Below are 19268 nucleotides of genomic sequence, written 5' to 3' on the forward strand. Positions count from 1 at the left end.
AAGGTTTTGATATAATAAGCACAGATTTACCTCCTTCGGGCTACGGATGTGCTGCACTCGCCGTATTCACCGTTTTGCACATTTCGGGGTCGATGATGCGCTTTTGTGGCCAGCTAATGACAGGATTGGTGACCGGAATAAGCAGAATTGACCTGATTGGATCTTATCGAGTATAAAATTTGCTTCTGTACAAGTAACAATGATATGCCATTTTGATATATGAAATTCAAATATAAAAGAGGACAAATTCATCCACTGTGAATATCGATTCGGACTGTCAAGATCAAACATTCAGACTCTCTACCGACAAATGATTGTGAAAAATGTATATAAAAATCAGCTTAAGATAAGACAATTCAATTCAATTCTGTTTCAGAGACTAAATATTCGGCATAATTAATGAAACAATATGATTACGTTAAGATACGTATTGATTCTAAATATTTCTTGGCGAGTTACTTCCCCTTTCCCCCTATTCGTTGTGTTTGACAGGTCATTACCAATTAGTATTCATGTAAGTACCCAAGACATCTTAATGTGTATGCAAATAAAATAGCGATATCAATCAGAATCATACTTGTACACGAGTTTTTATTTCGTCAGAGGCTCACAAACCTAGTATTAAGTATTTGTCCGTTCGAAAGTCTACACCTGTACAGTGTATATAGTAATATGTTACATATAACAAGTATAGTATACATGTATCTTTTTCATGGAATGCTGTCATTGTAGCCTTGTCAAATCGTTTTATGGAAGAGAATTCTCGTAGGTTGTTAAACTTGTGTTAGATTAATTTTGAAGTCTTAATTAAGGTATGCTTACACTAAACCATGGACGTATGGTGTCCAGACTTCAAAGTCTGTTTATACATGTATACATTATAGATATTTATGTATTATAAAACGGATTTTTAAACAACGATTTGTATTTTTTTTAATAAATTGTGTATCATAGTGCAAAATAAATCAAGAATGAAAACGGTACAGAAGATCACAGACTCAGTCCGAAATATTCTGCAAGCTTTCATAATTATCCGCGATGTTTGTTTTACAAAGGACAAAAGGGTATTTCGCAAATAAAAAAAACAACAACAAAAAAAAAAAACAGCCAAACTTATCGATATTTGGTTATTGCTGCCCATAAGCGATGAAAGTCAAACTTGTAACTATCACTGTTGTTTTCCAGACAGTTTAAATCACATAGTGTAACTGGATTGTCGGTGTGTAGTATCTACGTGAGTACGAGTTACATGGTTCCATTCGTGTCAGATTTATGAAACCTCGTTAGAGCTCACTTAAAAAATTTCATACATCTCATATGAGACAGAAACGAATGTAAGATTTTGTTTATTACATAACTTAAATGCATTTTCAAACTTTCGTGAAAACATTTTATATCGATACAAAATATAATATGGCGACGTTCTCATTTTACAGCCCTTTCTTTGATGACGTCACAATGCATGGTGACGCAATCAAGTTTTGACATCACCATAAAACAATGGAGACCTTCAGCTAATAACCGCTCTGTTCTGTAAAAACAAATATTAATGTTATGGGTATTATCACATTGCTAATGAGAGTAATTATGCAATAAACTGAACACCTCGCAATATCTGTTGCACCTGTTAGTTTTAATTGGCTATGGTTGACCAAATAACTGGTACAAGTTATACTTCAGCTTCCTGACAGATTTTCCTCCAAAACATCTTTGTTACACGGACACGATGTGGGTACAACTGGATCTACTATTTTTAGAAATACACCTGTCAAGAAGATAAAAGATTTTTAAAGTGAAGATTGCAGGCTTTTCATCTGCTCTAGGTACATGTCTGTTAGGACGCATGTAAGTACTAGATAGATGTCACGTTGGACATAAACAGATAATTTTGTTTGTTTGTTTTTTTGTTTTTTTCTTAATTTCTTTAATATTTCTATTTGGTGCTTGAACTTAGAAAAAAAACGAATGATAATCAATATCTGTTATTGTTACGGATATTTCATTAAGAGGGTGGGAACTACCACGCCCTTTGGGATACTTTATAAAACTACCGTGTGTCATGTGCTGTATAATAAGGAAAATATGTTGAATTTGAAATTTTCCTCTAGAAGCGTGTCAAGGTATATACCAATAGTACAAACAGCGAGCGCTAAGCTCTCTTCAATCAATATAATTCCATATCCCATTATCTTATAAAAACATAATAAACAAATGTAAAAACCAGAGGATCTCGAGTACTATTATTTCATATATATTAAAGCAGTTTTCCAGAATGTTATACAATGTATATAAAACAGTGTGAAGTAGCCAACACATTGTTCCATACTTAACACCGTGTTGGTACCCGTCATCAGTATCGGCTGTTCATGTTTCACCACTAATGCGCGTCCATTGTTTTATTGTTTGTTTGGTATCTAAATGCCACTCGGCTTACAGCCTGTAAACAAAACGAGAATAATGGATTATATATCACCACGCAGACCTTCGTCGTGTTGCTGGTCAACTTCAATGGAACTTCAGGAAACGCATAAACCTGGAACTTTTAACAGACAAGAGATCTATTTTCTAATTATATCACAAACAACTCAGAGCTATTGTTATTTTAACTATCTAGATCCGTTTTTCTGATTCTGAGGTCGACGACTGTTATTCATGATAAAGGTCATACTTATTATTTTCATTGTAATAATGTGCTATTAATCGACCATACAGCAGTTAACGACTAAGTTGTCGATGTACCACATCGTCCAGCTGCTCCAGGGATGAGGGCGCTATTGGTATTGCTTGGGACTATGTCCCTCGTACTGGGTACGTATGTCTCTATGGTAGATTCGGACTCTGTCCCTCGTACTGGGTACGTATGTCTCTATGGTAGATTCGGACTCTGTCCCTCGTACTGGATAAGTATGTCTCTATGGTTGATTCGGACTCTGTCCCTCGTAATGGGTACGTATGTCTCTATGGAAGATTCGGACTCTGTCCCTCGTACTGGATAAGTATGTCTCTATGGTTGATTCGGACTCTGTCCCTCGTAATGGGTACGTATGTCTCTATGGAAGATTCGGACTCTGTCCCTCGTACTGGATAAGTATGTCTCTATGGTTGATTCGGACTCTGTCCCTCGTAATGGGTACGTATGTCTCTATGGAAGATTCGGACTCTGTCCCTCGTAATGGGTACGTATGTCTCTATGGTTGATTCGGACTATGTCCCTTGTACTGGGTACGTATGTCTCTATGGTTGAGTCGGACTATGTCCCTTGTACTGGGTACGTATGTCTCTATGGTTGATTCGGACTATGTCCTTATCTGTTATGGAGACCTTGTCTCTACTGTTAGGTACATACACTAACTTTTCCAACAATCTTATGTCTCTCTATGGTCATGTGGAGTTCAAGTGAGTGTTTATATTGTAATATTTTATTTTCCAATTATATATATTTTCACACCATATTTGGGCTGGACAATTTATTTCATACCTCCTTTATGTGAAATGAAAAACCTGTAGGTTTAAGAGGTCGAAACTGAAAAGAGATTTTGTTTCTGGTTTGACCGATGAGATCTCATTCTCACCGAGATATCAGAGAAAGCCATCGTGTAATCGGAGGTGTCTCACCGAGATATCAGAGAAAGCCATCGTGTAATCGGAGGTGTCTCACCGAGATATCACAGAAAGCCATCGTGTAATCGGAGGTGTCTCACCGAGATATCACAGAAAGCCATCGTGTAATCGGAGGTGTCTTACCGAGATATCACAGAAAGCCATCGTGTAATCGGAGGTGTCTTACCGAGATATCACAGAAAGCCATCGTGTAATCGGAGGTGTCTTACCGAGATATCACAGAAAGCCATCGTGTAATCGGAGGTGTCTCACCGAGATATCACAGAAAGCCATCGTGTAATCGGAGGTGTCTCACCGAGATATCACAGAAAGCCATCGTGTAATCGGAGGTGTCTCACCGAGATATCACAGAAAGCCATCGTGTAATCGGAGGTGTCTCACCGAGATATCACAGAAAGCCATCGTGTAATCGGAGGTGTCTCACCGAGATATCACAGAAAGCCATCGTGTAATCGGAGGTGTTAAACTTGGGCCAATATCTCTCCAAAGGTATCGAAACATATATTCTGTTACTCCCCGAATGTATACGATATATCTGATTTGTTTCCAGGGAGATCTCAGTCTTCACGGAGATACATTACCATCCCCGCCGGAAGTACAACGTATTACGGCAATATGGCGTCAACGAATCAGCAGGATGACGTCGCGATGCCTAATCTCCATAAACTGAAGTATGACGTCATTTTGGACATAGCGTTGTACGACCAAATTACACTAGAAGAAAATGGCTATTTTGCGGTGTATGACGACCCGGAAGGAGAAGCTTCGATAGTGATGGGTCAGTGTAAATATAGTTACTGTTGTTTCGTTCATGACTGACACCTAATTTATTAATACTCTTGTGAAGTGGTGTTATAGCCAAGCTCTATTATAGAAATATGATGTCTTTAACATTTAAAAGCGATGTGTCTAGCATGATATAATAACCCTGCCATTTGTAGGGCTTTTTTTGTTTCATTTCTTTTCTTTTTCTTGTTTTAATGAGGCATTTTTGTCTTATATTAGGAAGAAAATTAGTGAATTAGGAAGTACTTTTTCAGAAGTTAATCACCCACTTTCAGTAATTTGGTTTAAATGTGAAATGATATTATTAAAAGCCGGGCTTCATTATCGGCTTCATTATTGGTACCAAAATCCCTAAAAAGCCCTGATTTGAAGCAATGTTAAACACCAAATATAATTAACCATTAAAACAAAACGTTCATTCCCATGAATTTGTCTCGCTATACGTAACAGCTTTTATATTTGTTTCTATATAAATTTATTTATTCATATTTCTTAGCGTTCGCTTTACCAACTTGTAACATTTTTATAAACATTTTAAACAGAAAATCAAAATAATACCATTTTTTTGTACTATGCATAATACAGGTGACAAGGTTCTAATGTGGGTTTTCAATCCGACTACACTACGGTTCCATAACGTCATGTCTGTAATGTTTGCTAATGATGCAGTAAGTTGATTTAAACGATATTGATTAAATGTTTAAATAAAATTTCCAGATATTTCACTGTACAATACATTTTATCTATAACCAGATACCTAAACAACAATTATTTGGGTCTCTGCTATATATAACTAGGGCACAAGTATCTTACTGGTACTGACGAGAAGCAAGCGTATGCATGAATTTGATCCTACAGAATTTTAGTCTGGTATCGGTCTTCCCATGATGCCCCACACAAAAAGGTGACAGTTCTATGCGGCTAATAGACTTTTCCCACAATCCATACTTAATAAGTGTCTAAATGATTCATAATTCATGACAATTGCTTTAATTATACATTCTCACTGCTGATTTTGGAGTCACGCTTCACGATTATAAAACTTATCTGTTATTTGATTATGATAGAGCAATTTTCTACTTTTATTTCCATTTGAATTATGGGTAATAAAGTTGTGTTTATCCTATTTCAGAATTTCCGTGTATTCAGGAGATTGCTCCAGCAGTACGTGAATGGCTGATTTCTCAATATATAGCTGTAAATAGCAGTTTTGTATTATTAAATATTATCACATTGCAATCGTGTTGGTCATTGTTACGTTTTCAACGATGAATGTAGCTGATGTAAATGTAGAAACTTGTACCTAAGCTATAAAACATTGAGAACTCTGCGCCACGTAAATCAGAACCTTAACCCTAACTTCAAATGGACATAGGAGAAATAAGTTATCTCATAATATTACAGGTGTAATAGATTTCCACTTAGAAAAAAATGGAATATGAACTCCAACCCAACCCCAAAGCCCCCGGCAAATAGGGTTCCGTTTTGTATGAGTGTACACATATGCCTGCTTGTTTGTTTTACGAGGTGTAACGTGCTCAAACAGCCAATGTCTTATGAGGACGGTTGTCAAGAAGGACATAAGTGTGGGATACAAAGCAACAGAAAGAACAAGAAAGAGCAGACAGAACATGACAGCAATGATCAAGATCTCAAGTGATGCTACGAAGTCAGCATATCATTGACCTCTTGATCTTTTGACCTTTTGGATGTCTCTTGCGACATGTAGAGTCAAGTACGTCAGGCAAATCTTTTTCTGTCACATACACATAAAGAACCAGATTAAAATATGGAAATAGCAGCTGTATCTATGTGGCACATTGGTTAACTTGATTAACTGTGACAGACTGCAGTTTAAACAGGGATAACACAAAATTAGAATACATTTTTAGGATCAGCTCTCGTCAGAACGTCTTTACGAGCATTCAAAATAACATTTTTGGGATGAATTTTTGTGTAGACAGTCTTAATCAATTTTATAAATCCACGCGAGACCAATAAAGCCTACAGATATTACATAAAGTGCGATGGTTTGGGATTCTCAAAGACAGATTTAAAAAAAAACTATGACAAGATATCACTGATTAGATAGGATGGTTAATGCAATATAACCAATCAACCAAGGAAGTTTTATTCCAGAATACCATTTAAAGTGCGACGTCTCTGTAAGAAAGTCTTGGAATTTTCCTTTACTTATGGAACAAAACAACCCCACTACACTATTAAGGGATATTAAAGAGAAAGAATCATTTAAGCAGATTTAATTAATTCCATGAAATGTAACTCTCACGGATTGGAATTATCTGAGTTGAATGCATAAAACACGAGTTTTCTAGGTAGTGTTGATGCGGATAGCTTAGCATTTCTACCATCTAATCTATCAAAGTAATCCGACAGTTTCATAACGAGAGAAAACGATATTTCGAGAAAAGATAATCTCATAACACAGGGTTTCGAAAGATACAGGTTGATGAAGATTATAGGGAAAATTAACGGTCGTCACAGTGCTTTCATAGAGAAATGTTCCATTTCTTTGTTCAAGACGAAACTTGACGTATTTGACGTGGTAAGTTTGCCTGTTGATTCCGTTGTTGTATACATTCTTCTCATTAGGGAACGTAACGTTTGTTTCCTTGATTGACCAAGGTTTACATGGCGGGTGTCGTCGGTGAAGAAGAAGACGCATGCCCTTCCCGAACAAATGATTTTACTTTCCATTTTTCAGGTGTCATCCTATAGATTTATCCGTTGTTCATGTTTTGCCCTTTTTTCATCGAAGGTCTGGGTCAAGATTTTGTACCATGTGAATATTTTCTTTGTTCTTTTTGCATACATATTTTCTCTCTACAAAAAAAAAACCAAAACAAAACAAAACAAAAACAAAAACAAAACAAAAAACAAAACAAAAAACAAAACAAAAACAAAACAAAAATCAAAATTAAGCAGAACTCATTACATTTGTTCTCTGTCTAATTTATTATTTCTTGTGTATTGAATAAAAAAATAAAAAATACATCAGTAAAATGGAAATTGAAAAGTAAATCAACCAAAGCAAACTTCGAAATTAAGTATTGATTCATATTAACTTTAGGATGAAATATAACATCTAATGGTCATTTTCGTAATATTATTATTCTTCGGAGATCTGAAACTGACATAACGTTTAGGAATTATAATTGGTAGTTTAAATGCTTCATGAACAAATTGATTACAATAAAAAGCTAATTTAATTTTGTTAAATTTGTTTTCAAATGTCACACACAAAATAACAAAGGTCGGTGGTTGTATTTCACATAGAATAATATAATAAAACTTTACATACATGTATAGAGTTATTTAGGGTCGGAACACGGAGTGAGTGACTTGTGGTTCTGAATTTTGTTCACCATGTTTGCTGTTTTACTTGTTGGGGTGCTTTTGTACGTGTCATCGGACGGAACCGTTATTGAACAGACACCAGGTACGTCAGTGTATCAGTATGTAGGCAAGCCTTTTTAATTCGCGAATCTACCGAACTCTTTTAAAAAGAGGGTACATTTGAAAATTACACGATTTGATGATTTACCAATTAGGTATTTCCAGAGAACAGGAAATGATAAACACAATTACTGTAACATTGTATGGTAAGTCCTTTCGACAATGATTTTATAATAACGGACCAAGTGTAAGCTTGTAATCTAGAGAGCTCTATACTTACGTACTGAACTGTTTGGTTATGTCATTTATGGTCAATATAAATGCAGGCACATGAACCATATTCCCATTCCTACTTTTTCAATGCGAATGGGTTCTGCATTTCAAATAGCAATGCTTTAATCATTTGATACTCTGTATTTAAATGATATTACGATATCATTCGATAGGAAGCCATCTTGTCGTTTCAAGGAGATTTATGACTGTCACAGCCGGAGACAATACTTATTTCGGAGATATGTCTCTTACTTCGGGACGATACAGTCCAGTATTAAGAAGGCTGGAGAATGACCTCATGTTCGATGTGGCCTTGTATGACCGAGTAACAGTCGAGAGGAATGGAGAGTTTGAAGTTTATGACGAAGGAGCTACGTCCGTCGTGTCAGGTAAGTCGACTTTACACTTTGTCGTGTTAGGATGTGAAAGTAAAAAATCTTATGAAAATCACATTAAATGAAATTCATGCAGAATCCGGTTTCCAAACTGAGATCCCTGTTAAGTTGTAGACACAATCGGCTATATACATAACGGCCTATACATTTAAACATCGGCTTTGCGTGTTAAGCATGTCTTTAGAATATAAAAAAATATGAACAAGCACCTTTCAAAGCTGAAGGTGAAAAGTAGAAGCGATAAATAGGTTTATCAGATATTTAGTCACGGGATAAAAAAGAGTTACATCTCAAATTTTGTATTCGGAAATAATGTTCTCTATTCGTCGATATTCAAATTCCGCCCTAGAGACGTCTCCAATCAGATTCATTTTGTTAATTTACAACGACTTTGATATCCTAAACCAACTTTTCCGGATAATTACATTGAGCATGTCTACTTACAAGGCGACAACTGGAAAGAGACAAACATTGGTCGGCCCCATATTATTTGATGTCTTCCATTACGTTTTTGTTACTTATTCCACAGAGAGTTGCAGAATAATATCGGTGCTGTGCACTGTACTAGCATTGAGATTGTGTTATTTAATTTCTTCCTTTGTACAATGTCTGTTGACGTTTTGTCCTTTTGTATCCTTGCTTGTGAACGCCGTAACACTTTTGACCTTATCTACTTTAGCGTTGGTTTGATTGTATTTATTGCCAATATAAATGCAGTATGGGTGCCACATAGCGGATTATGACGATTTATTCTATTTGTCATCCCAGTTGCATTCATATCGACAATAAATACAATTCTACCGACGTTCAGTGGTTATATTTACATTTCGGATATCATTTGAAAATTTATCATGTTTCTTTTTCTCTATTTAAAAATGGATTTCCTCGTGGTATGTTTACATACTCGAAAAGCTTTTTGAAGATCATAATCAGCTAAATGATTAACTTAAAACCATAATTCATGTTACTGAGGCGACGTGTAAAGCGTTGACGTAACGTCGGCCAACATGTCACCAAAATGACGTCATGCTATTGTCCCGTGGTCTAGACTTCATTTATACTCCTTTGGATACAATACATAGAGTGTTAGAAAAAAGTGAATGGCAAAAGTGGTTCGCCAGGGGCTCATCACTTCTGTCTTTCTTCACCCTCGCCAAAATACAGCTGATATCTCAAGACCAGACATTGACGTTTCGCTGAAGGACGCCAAAATAATTGCTCCACGCGGACACGTACATGTAGTTCCAAACTTAATCGGATATAACAGCGATTTTATTAATTTTCATAAATCAATTTGTTCATTACAACATGTAAAATCGCTTATTGCATCAACTATTTATATTTCCAAACGTAATATTTAAGTAAATTCAGATAGTTATTCTGTCGAATTACTGCACGTGCTAAAATACAGATGTTTTCCGTCACTGCCAAATACAGCAAAAACCTATATGTGACAAGTGTATTCAGACAACGACACTGCCAGTTGCAGAATAAATATCAAAACTGAGTTAATGAAAGGTCACCATGCAAAATGTAAATATTTGTACGCTATTGCCATGATGGTCCGTTATCCTTGTGTGGTCACCGTTATGTGTTCTGACCTTGTCTACATATGTTTTGGTTTTATGATGTTCTTTGTCCTGGTGTGTAGATACCGTGATGTGTTATGTCGTCCTCAACAAATGCCAACAAACAGAGAAAAATACCATAGACAGAATCTTTCAAACAGGAATCAAACACAACATCTATTTCATGTTCTGTCATTTTACAGCTATAGATTTGTTGAGACGGGACAGAATGATATTTAGATTTTCAATTTTGCCCTGAAAAACCTTTTTTAGTAGTAACAATTAATTATCTTATCTACTCTAACCACGCTTCGAGCATCTTAGACCAGGACGGTTCGGAACAGGTGTGGGTAGTACTTCCTCAGTGTAGAATACAGCATGCAGAATTTAAGTAAAGATATACAGTGTAATATTTATGTGTTCTGACTTTTACAGGTGATAAAATTCTGTTTTGGGTTTATGACCGGTCAGCCGTTCAATTCCGTAACGCATTGACCATCATGTTTAACGATGGACAGGTAGGTACTGACCGCTTATTTCAGGCAGATTCTAGAAAACTAGCATACATGTCATGTGACGTAGCTACACATTTCCTTACATATAGCACTCAGTTCATTTTCTACGTTATCAAAATTACAAATTACCTGAAAGATATGATTGAAATTTTTAGTTACTTTAAAATTGTATATTTTGTGAGGATCAAATTTCGTGGTTATTAAAAAAATCGTTAAAATGAAATCAACTTTCTAAAGCAAGGGTGCCAATCTGTGTGGACACTAAGTGATGAGGCTATTGATGATTTTATGACCACCTGGATAAAGCATCCTATTCGAAACACTAGATTTTGTGGAAAGCCCCAGGAAATTTTAGGTCAAAGCTGGGGAATATAAAAAGAAAATTTTGCTTTTAAATGTTCTTACAAATATCATGTTTGAGTCAGAGGTGATTTTTGTAGCAACGTACGTATCTGCGTTAAAGTTTACAGAACATAAGATATGAAATCTTTATGTTAAATTTCCATTGTGAAGTTGAAGAGGAGAAGTATCGCAATAAACTTTAATAAGTCGATATACAAAATAATTATCTACCGAAACGTTTAAACAAAATGATGGAAAACTGATTCTGCTTAAAAACGGAAGTTATTTTTTCTCTTTTCTTTTCTCGTTTTTTCACAAGCGTTGTAAGAGTGTTTTTTTATCTTGTCGTTGCAGGGTTTTTCACGAGCGTTGTAAGAGTATGTTTTTTCTCTTGTCGTTGCAGGATTTTTCACAAACGTTGTAAGAGTGTGGTTTTTCTCTTGTCGTTGCAGGGTTTATCACAAACGTTGTAAGAGTATGTTTTTTCTCTTGTCGTTGCAGGATTTTTCACAAGCGTTGTAAGAGTATGTTTTTTCTCTTGTCGTTGCAGGATTTTTCACAAACGTTGTAAGAGTGTGTTTTTTCTCTTGTCGTTGCAGGGTTTTTCACGAGCGTTGTAAGAGTATGTTTTTTCTCTTGTCGTTGCAGGGTTTTTATGTTTTTTCTCTTGTCGTTGCAGGGTTTTTCACGAGCATTGTAAGAGTGTTGTTTTTTTCTCTTGTCGTTGCAGGATTTTTCACAAACGTTGTAAGAGTGTGTTTTTTCTCTTGTCGTTGCAGGATTTTTCACAAACGTTGTAAGAGTGTTGTTTTTTTCTCTTGTCGTTGCAGGATTTTTCACAAACGTTGTAAGAGTGTGTTTTTTCTCTTGTCGTTGCAGGATTTTTCACAAACGTTGTAAGAGTGTGTTTTTTTCTCTTGTCGTTGCAGGATTTTTCACAAACGTTGTAAGAGTGTTGTTTTTTTCTCTTGTCGTTGCAGGATTTTTCACAAACGTTGTAAGAGTGTGTTTTTTTCTCTTGTCGTTGCAGGGTTTATCACAAACGTTGTAAGAGTGTGTTTTTTTCTCTTGTCGTTGCAGGATTTTTCACAAACGTTGTAAGAGTGTGTTTTTTCTCTTGTCGTTGCAGGATTTTTCACAAACGTTGTAAGAGTGTTGTTTTTTTCTCTTGTCGTTGCAGGATTTTTCACAAACGTTGTAAGAGTGTGTTTTTTCTCTTGTCGTTGCAGGATTTTTCACAAACGTTGTAAGAGAGTGTTGTTTTTTTCTCTTGTCGTTGCAGGATTTTTCACAAACGTTGTAAGAGTGTTGTTTTTTTCTCTTGTCGTTGCAGGATTTTTCACAAACGTTGTAAGAGTATGTTTTTTCTCTTGTCGTTGCAGGATTTTTCACAAACGTTGTAAGAGTGTGTTTTTTCTCTTGTCGTTGCAGGATTTTTCACAAACGTTGTAAGAGTGTGTTTTTTCTCTTGTCGTTGCAGGGTTTATCACAAACGTTGTAAGAGTGTGTTTTTTCTCTTGTCGTTGCAGGATTTTTCACAAACGTTGTAAGAGTGTGTTTTTTCTCTTGTCGTTGCAGGGTTTTTCACGAGCATTGTAAGAGTGTTGTTTTTTTCTCTTGTCGTTGCAGGATTTTTCACAAACGTTGTAAGAGTGTGTTTTTTCTCTTGTCGTTGCAGGATTTTTCACAAACGTTGTAAGAGTGTGTTTTTTCTCTTGTCGTTGCAGGGTTTATCACAAACGTTGTAAGAGTATGTTTTTTCTCTTGTCGTTGCAGGATTTTTCACAAGCGTTGTAAGAGTGTGTTCTTTCTCTTGTCGTTGCAGGATTTTTCACGATTCATGCGATCGCTGAGCCATTATACCGAAAATTAAAGAACCGAAGTCGACAACAATTTCAACAAATCATGTATTTTGTCTTTTTGAGATTGTTTCTTTGTTTCCTGACATAATAAATGGTTCTTTCACCAACTGAAGTTGTCATTGATAGTGATTGCAACGAAACACATTGCATCAACCGATTAATATACATCGAAGGTCATGTGTTCAGTGTAATCATTACGGGAACAATTATCATTTTCACATATCACAGCATCAAAATAACAGATGAGGGTATGCGATATGTATCAATGTCAGGAGATTGTAGCGAATGGCAAGATAGAGCAGAGAAGTGGAGGTATTACTTTTAGCAGGCAAATTTGATATGAAGAACTTAGAATACATGGATAACGCAAATTGTGACTAACATTTAGATCTTGTTTTTGACCGTGCTTCATGTACGTCATATATGCCGTGCGATATATATATATATATAACAATCTAGCGTGCCTTATGAATTGTACTTGGTGAAACAGGAAAATATAAGAAGGGAGACTCATGAAAAGTTATGATGAGAACAAGACAATATGTTCTGGAAGAAAAGTTATAATGAGAACAAGACAATATGTTCCGGAAGAAAAGTTATAATGAGAACAAGACAATATGTTCCGGAAGAAAAGTTATAATGAGAACAAGACAATATGTTCTGGAAGAAAAGTTATAATGAGAACAAGACAATATGTTCTGGAAGAAAAGTTATAATGAGAACAAGACAATATGTTCCGGAAGAAAAGTTATAATGAGAACAAGACAATATGTTCCGGAAGAAAAGTTATAATGAGAACAAGACAATATGTTCCGGAAGAAAAGTTATAATGAGAACAAGACAATATGTTCCGGAAGAAAAGTTATAATGAGAACAAGACAATATGTTCTGGAAGAAAAGTTATAATGAGAACAAGACAATATGTTCCAGATGAAAAGGATTCTTCAGATTCACTGACGAAATCCGCCATGCAAATTTGGTCAATCGACTTAAGTAATGTCGAGTTCAATAATGAGGACATTGAACCAATAGGCAAAGTAACGAGCATCAAACACTCACAAGGAAATAAAACATGTCACGATATATTAAAAACAACAAGGGTAACAAGCCAGACGTTTATTAAGGAATAGTATGAGATCGTAACCGCTGATGTTGGAACGGCTACGTCTTTTTTTTCTCGTTTTTTCTCAGTTTCTTATGCGGATTACGTTGACACCTACTGATGAACATGCGAAAATGTTAGATATATACGACCACAATCCAGATTTCTACCTTATATCTTTGTCTCAGTAATGCTGGCTAAATCATACAACTTAACTGAAGTTAGCATTTAGGAGTTATCTCTCTTCCCGTACGAGCTCCTCCTTTCACCAACAGTCTCTGTATCAGTCGATCGAGATGACCGACTAGAGAGATAACAGCTGTTAAGTATATTCAACTATGAAAGCAGGTCGTGTCCGAAATAAACATTGTCTTATGTAAACATTTTCGTCATTAAACCATGATTTACCTGTAGGTTGATTCTATATTATATATATATTGTTGAAGCGTAAAACAAGTACTCATTTTTGTCATTACTATTTATCGTTTTTTATTTATCAATATATCAGTTTTTTCACTCTAGTTCTCCAAAAATTTTACATTTATTATTGAAATTCCCATTCCTTTGTTGTATCTGGCGCTTGTTGTCATTCTCATATATTTTCATACTTATTTGATTTCCCTGTTGCATCCACATATTTCTTTCATTTAGAGTAACTGATGAGTTCTAAATTAAATATAAAGCATTGACATTTTAACAAAAGCTGAATTCAAATTAAAAAGGAGACCCTTTAGAAGTACAAGAGAACTTGACCAGGTTTACCAAAGGACGAGCTTTATAGAGAAAAATACATTTAGGTGGGATGCATGTTTTCTGAGGTTCCCAAAGTATCAGCCGGGACAGCGACGAAGAATAAACAAGAATTGCAAGAATTCCTCTTCATATATTTCCCAAATTTTCTGGTATCTTTTTTATGAGCTGTTGATGTTTATAAAAGCTGTTTTGATATTCGAAATAAATTCCTTGCAAATATTATGAATTGTAACAAGAATTATAAAACCGAATTGCTGTTTATGCAGATGAATGTTTTCTGTTTCACATTCGATAAGTAAATTGGAGACCGATGACAGATGTATTCAGTGTCCTTGATCAGGAAGGATATACGATAGACAAGCTCATTACTGGATGTGAAAGCTAACACACCGTATGTTACAATATATCTTTAGGCGGCGTTAAAACCCTTCAAAAGCTAGACTGGGAAGGTTCCTACCATTCATTAAGGAATTAAAGAAACTCGTTTGTTTTTATTCTTACCAATTTGTTTAACAGAATTTCATCTGTATTAAACAAAAGACTCTGACAGTATTAAAGAATCCGACGTATTCTTTAAGTTGATTACAAGACCAGGAAGGTAAAATGAACAGCTGAGACGTTAATACCAAGACATACATTCGTAATGGCCTCTGTAAACTGTTTATACATATGTAACAATAAACCAGCTCTTCAAAATATTTATTGGTACGTTAGGTGGGCTTAAAAGATATATAGTACCAAATTATCATGGATTAGGTTCCTTTCCTTTCTTCCTCCTTTAATAGGAAGTTCATGGTAGTTAGAATTAAGCAGAAACAATATTAGGACATGGAGTGTACTTCTAGAATATGGCATTAGTCCGGAGAAACATTGGAACAGTTGACTAAATCTCCATCCCTTACTCCTCATTTCGCTGTCTGTTTTCGCCTGTTGCATTACCCACTCTATTCACTTTCCTGGTCCTATGGAAGGCCGTAATAGTGGATAAACAAACTTGCGACCACACATTATTGGAGGAAATTATGATGTAAAATGCTGATCACAAGGTACCATGACGTCATTGTTATAATTTAGACCACTAGGGCCTAGATGAGCAAAGCTTAGAGTTAATCGGGGTTAGTGGAAATGTTCAAGTAGGAATGAAACAAGATTGAAAAAAAAATCTTCATTTTTACACGGCTGAAGATTTATAGTGATAGGCTAGCTTAATATGAACTTAATTTCATTCATTAATATGTAAATCGGGATTATAAAACAATTACAGCTGAATTGGATTCCGGAATTGGTTTTTCAATTTTTAAAAATCCGTCTCCTTTTCGGTGGTATATGAGTTAAAGTTACACGACAACAAGCTGAAAAGTGAAGTTGTAGATTCTTGTACTAGTTATAAGGTTAGAAAAGAAAACATGGAAGAAGAGAACAACTGATACTGAAGGGATATGAGAAGGAAAGTTGCCTATGTCTAGTTAAAAGAGACTGTAGCACTATATGATCCATTGTGCTGTGGGACGAAAAGCAATAATTTTAATCTCTTGAAACTAATAATGAAGTTTTGAACACATGTAAAAATCAAAGAATTTTCATCATCCGTAAGTCCTTTGTCACCGAAGAGTAGCATTTCGGTTGAAAAATGAGTGTTAATAATACTAAAACATAGTAAGCGAATCCTAGAAAAAAGTCGGTAATGCTATAAAAAGTGTTTGTCAGTCTCGTCTTGTTGATTACAAAAGAAAATCGGATAAATAAACAAGATGTTTCTATGAAATAGATGAGATGTGACTGCATTCCACCCTCATTATTACATGGTGAATCTGCCACCACCTTAGAAATGAGATGGAAGAGTGTGACCAGATGCATGTCGTTATCTGGCAAAGAATTCCAGAGACAGTACAGACAGCAACATCTCGAAAACGAAAATTCCTGCCAACACGAGTGTTATGATCATAGAGAAAAAAATTATTGCAGATATTGAGGGAGGAGACCATGAATTATTTTATGGCAATGAATGATTTTATGATATTTACGTCTTCGCTCTAGAGGAAGTCAGCCAGTCTCAATATAGAGTTTCACTCTACTAGTTAGTCTAGTTCCGCCAGTAATTATACGTGTTGCCTCTGATTAGAGATCTTCTAATATGTCAGACTGAGTTTTTGTAGGATTATCTCAAACGAAGTCGCCATGTTCCAACAAAGGTCAAATAAACGTACGATTTACAGTTTGAAGTGCCATTCAGACTAAATTTAAGCCTGCGTTATAGAATTAGCTTTGGTGAAATTTGATAAATTTGATCAGTCCAGAAAACTTTTGTTTTATAAAAACAGATCAGGATGCTTATACGCACTGACTTCAGTGAGTTAAGTATTGTTTGTGTGGTGAGGGGAGGATAAATTGGAGTTCTTAGATATCAGTAAGATTTCGCTCTTTTTTTGGTTGGGGATGGGGGGGGGAGGTAAAATTTATCAACCGATGTTTGGACCATTCATGTATTACATCGAGATCAAGCGTTATTTATCGTTTCTGCTCTACTCATGGTTTTGTTGAAAATGACGTACAAGGAGGTGTCATCTGTAAATAATTTGATATTAGTCCGTATATCGTTCACAATGTCATTAATACCATTGTCTCAAGCAGAATAAATGACATGTGCTAGAAGTTGATTTACTGGTGAATCGTCATATCTAAATTCAGATTTGTGGGGAGATAGGATTGAGCGTGCAAAAACTTGCATCTATCCATCAGTTTTCCAACAAGAAAAAGACAGGCCTGTAGTTAGTTAGGACATACTTATTGTCTAATTTTTGTGCATGACTTACATTAGCAATCTCCCTGTTGTAAAAATACCATATGTGAGAGATTGATTGAAGAGTGTGCTCAAGAGTTTACATATCAATAGATTATTTAAGTAATGAATGATTCAGGGTCAATGGCTTTAGTTCAGTCAAGATTTAGCATAGCCTCTTTAACATCAGTAGCAGTTACAAGGATAGGAGAAAGAGTCAATGCTTGGACGGATAGCGTCAAAATCAGCAATTGAAACAGAAACAGAAAAAATAATTAAATAGACAAGTATTTTCAACATTATTTGAAACAGTATTGTCACTGTGCAGAAATGGTGGCATAGAAGATTTTTTTATAGTTTGGTAATAACGAGTATACAGTTGTCCACCATTTCTTCACACTGAAAGTAGATGGTTTCCTAAATGTCCCACAGAGATTATTAATATACAATGTATGAGGCTTTTCCCTCGCTGTATAGTATCATTGCACTGTTTTGATCAATGAGTATTAGTTTGCATACGTTTGGCTCTTGTATGTGCTCGTTTACGTTCCCGAGTTAGCCTTTGTATTTCATTGGACATCCAACGAGGTTCTTCAGGTTTACTAGTTACAATTTTGGATGGAATACAACTTTTAACAATGACCAGCAATGTATCTGTAAAATGTTTAGGTTAGATTGATATTTTAGGGTTATTTTTTCTTCTAAAGTACCTTTTTTTCATTGACAAATTAAAATTGTCACTAACAATTGGCTAACTCTAACCACGCTTTGAACAGCTGGACCCGGCTGTTTACACAGCAACGTAATCTTCCGTCGATATACCTGGTCTCATGTTGTCTTTATCGACAAATAAATGTTATAAATGTACAAACAGATATTTGATTTAGTTTGATGTGAAATTGGAACTTCATTAAGATAAGAGTTAGAAATTGATAAATTTTATTTAGAAATCTTCATCATTGTAGCATATATGATAATGACTGATTCCTACAATTTAACTAGCATCAGGAATCAAGAAAACACCAATATGGAAACATAATCCACACTGAAATTATATAATACTGGGGCAAAATATGAACAAAAGAAAGATTTACCAGGAGAATCATTGAAAAATACAAGGAGAATAAAATACCTGGTGTTCCGGAAGAGTAAGGGTCTTCTGCTTCATCGATGACACCAGCCATACAAACCTTGTTCATTCCAAGTAAGGAATGTCACGTTCTCAAATGAGAACAAGTTATACAACAACGGAACCAACAATCAAACTAACGAGCATCAAACCATCGAATATTTGTCGATGAGATCACTATGGCGACTCCATATGGGATGTGCTGGAAATGTTTCTACCTCATTTAAATCTTTATCTAAAACTTTTGAGTTTTGATTTTGATCTAACAACATGCCATGTTCGAATGAAGTGCGCAACATTTTATAATTTCATAAGAAAATAGCAATATGAAACATGAAAACAGAACCACTTTAAATTAGATATTTGTTTTTTACATCTTATTTTCAGCTTACGATTGAATTGACTGACATAGAGATTCCTGCAGTTTATCATATATTTTTTTAAAAAACAAAAAAAAGAAAACAACCACTTTGAGCAGACGAAATCAAATAAATCTTAATATCAATTTTTTTTCTAAGAAAACCTGCAAAAGGCAGACTAAAGCCTTGAATTTAATCCGGTTGTGGTTTGTCACCACAGAAATTAACTTATGTGTAATTACGGTGATAAATGCATGTTATTTTAGGACCCCACTTGCTATACAATGCAGTTTTTTGTCACAAGATGTATTTCTTTCCATTATTAGTAAAAAGTGTAAATCTACAAATACATACTTCAACGTACCAT

General features: G+C 35.2%; 2 protein-coding genes across 2 annotated transcripts; both read left to right on the top strand.

The window, feature by feature from the left end:
* The first annotated feature begins 2762 nt into the window (after window positions 1-2762).
* On the top strand, window positions 2763-5646 carry LOC132554381 (uncharacterized). Its single transcript, XM_060218688.1, has 4 exons — window positions 2763-2808; window positions 4172-4399; window positions 4993-5075; window positions 5540-5646. The coding sequence occupies exons 1-4, from the start codon at window positions 2763-2765 to the stop codon at window positions 5585-5587; spliced, it is 405 nt and encodes a 134-aa protein (XP_060074671.1). The 3' UTR covers window positions 5588-5646.
* Window positions 5647-7794: 2148 nt separating this feature from the next.
* Window positions 7795-12790, top strand: LOC132554384 (uncharacterized). The gene is made up of 4 exons (XM_060218690.1): window positions 7795-7867; window positions 8271-8486; window positions 10496-10578; window positions 12743-12790. The coding sequence occupies exons 1-4, from the start codon at window positions 7795-7797 to the stop codon at window positions 12788-12790; spliced, it is 420 nt and encodes a 139-aa protein (XP_060074673.1).
* The last annotated feature ends 6478 nt before the right edge of the window (window positions 12791-19268 follow it).

The sequence above is a fragment of the Ylistrum balloti genome, unplaced genomic scaffold (assembly GCF_031769215.1).
Source record: "Ylistrum balloti isolate Yb309-2 unplaced genomic scaffold, AGI_CSIRO_Ybal_v1 Utg370398, whole genome shotgun sequence".
Classification (NCBI taxonomy): Eukaryota; Metazoa; Mollusca; class Bivalvia; order Pectinida; family Pectinidae; genus Ylistrum; species Ylistrum balloti.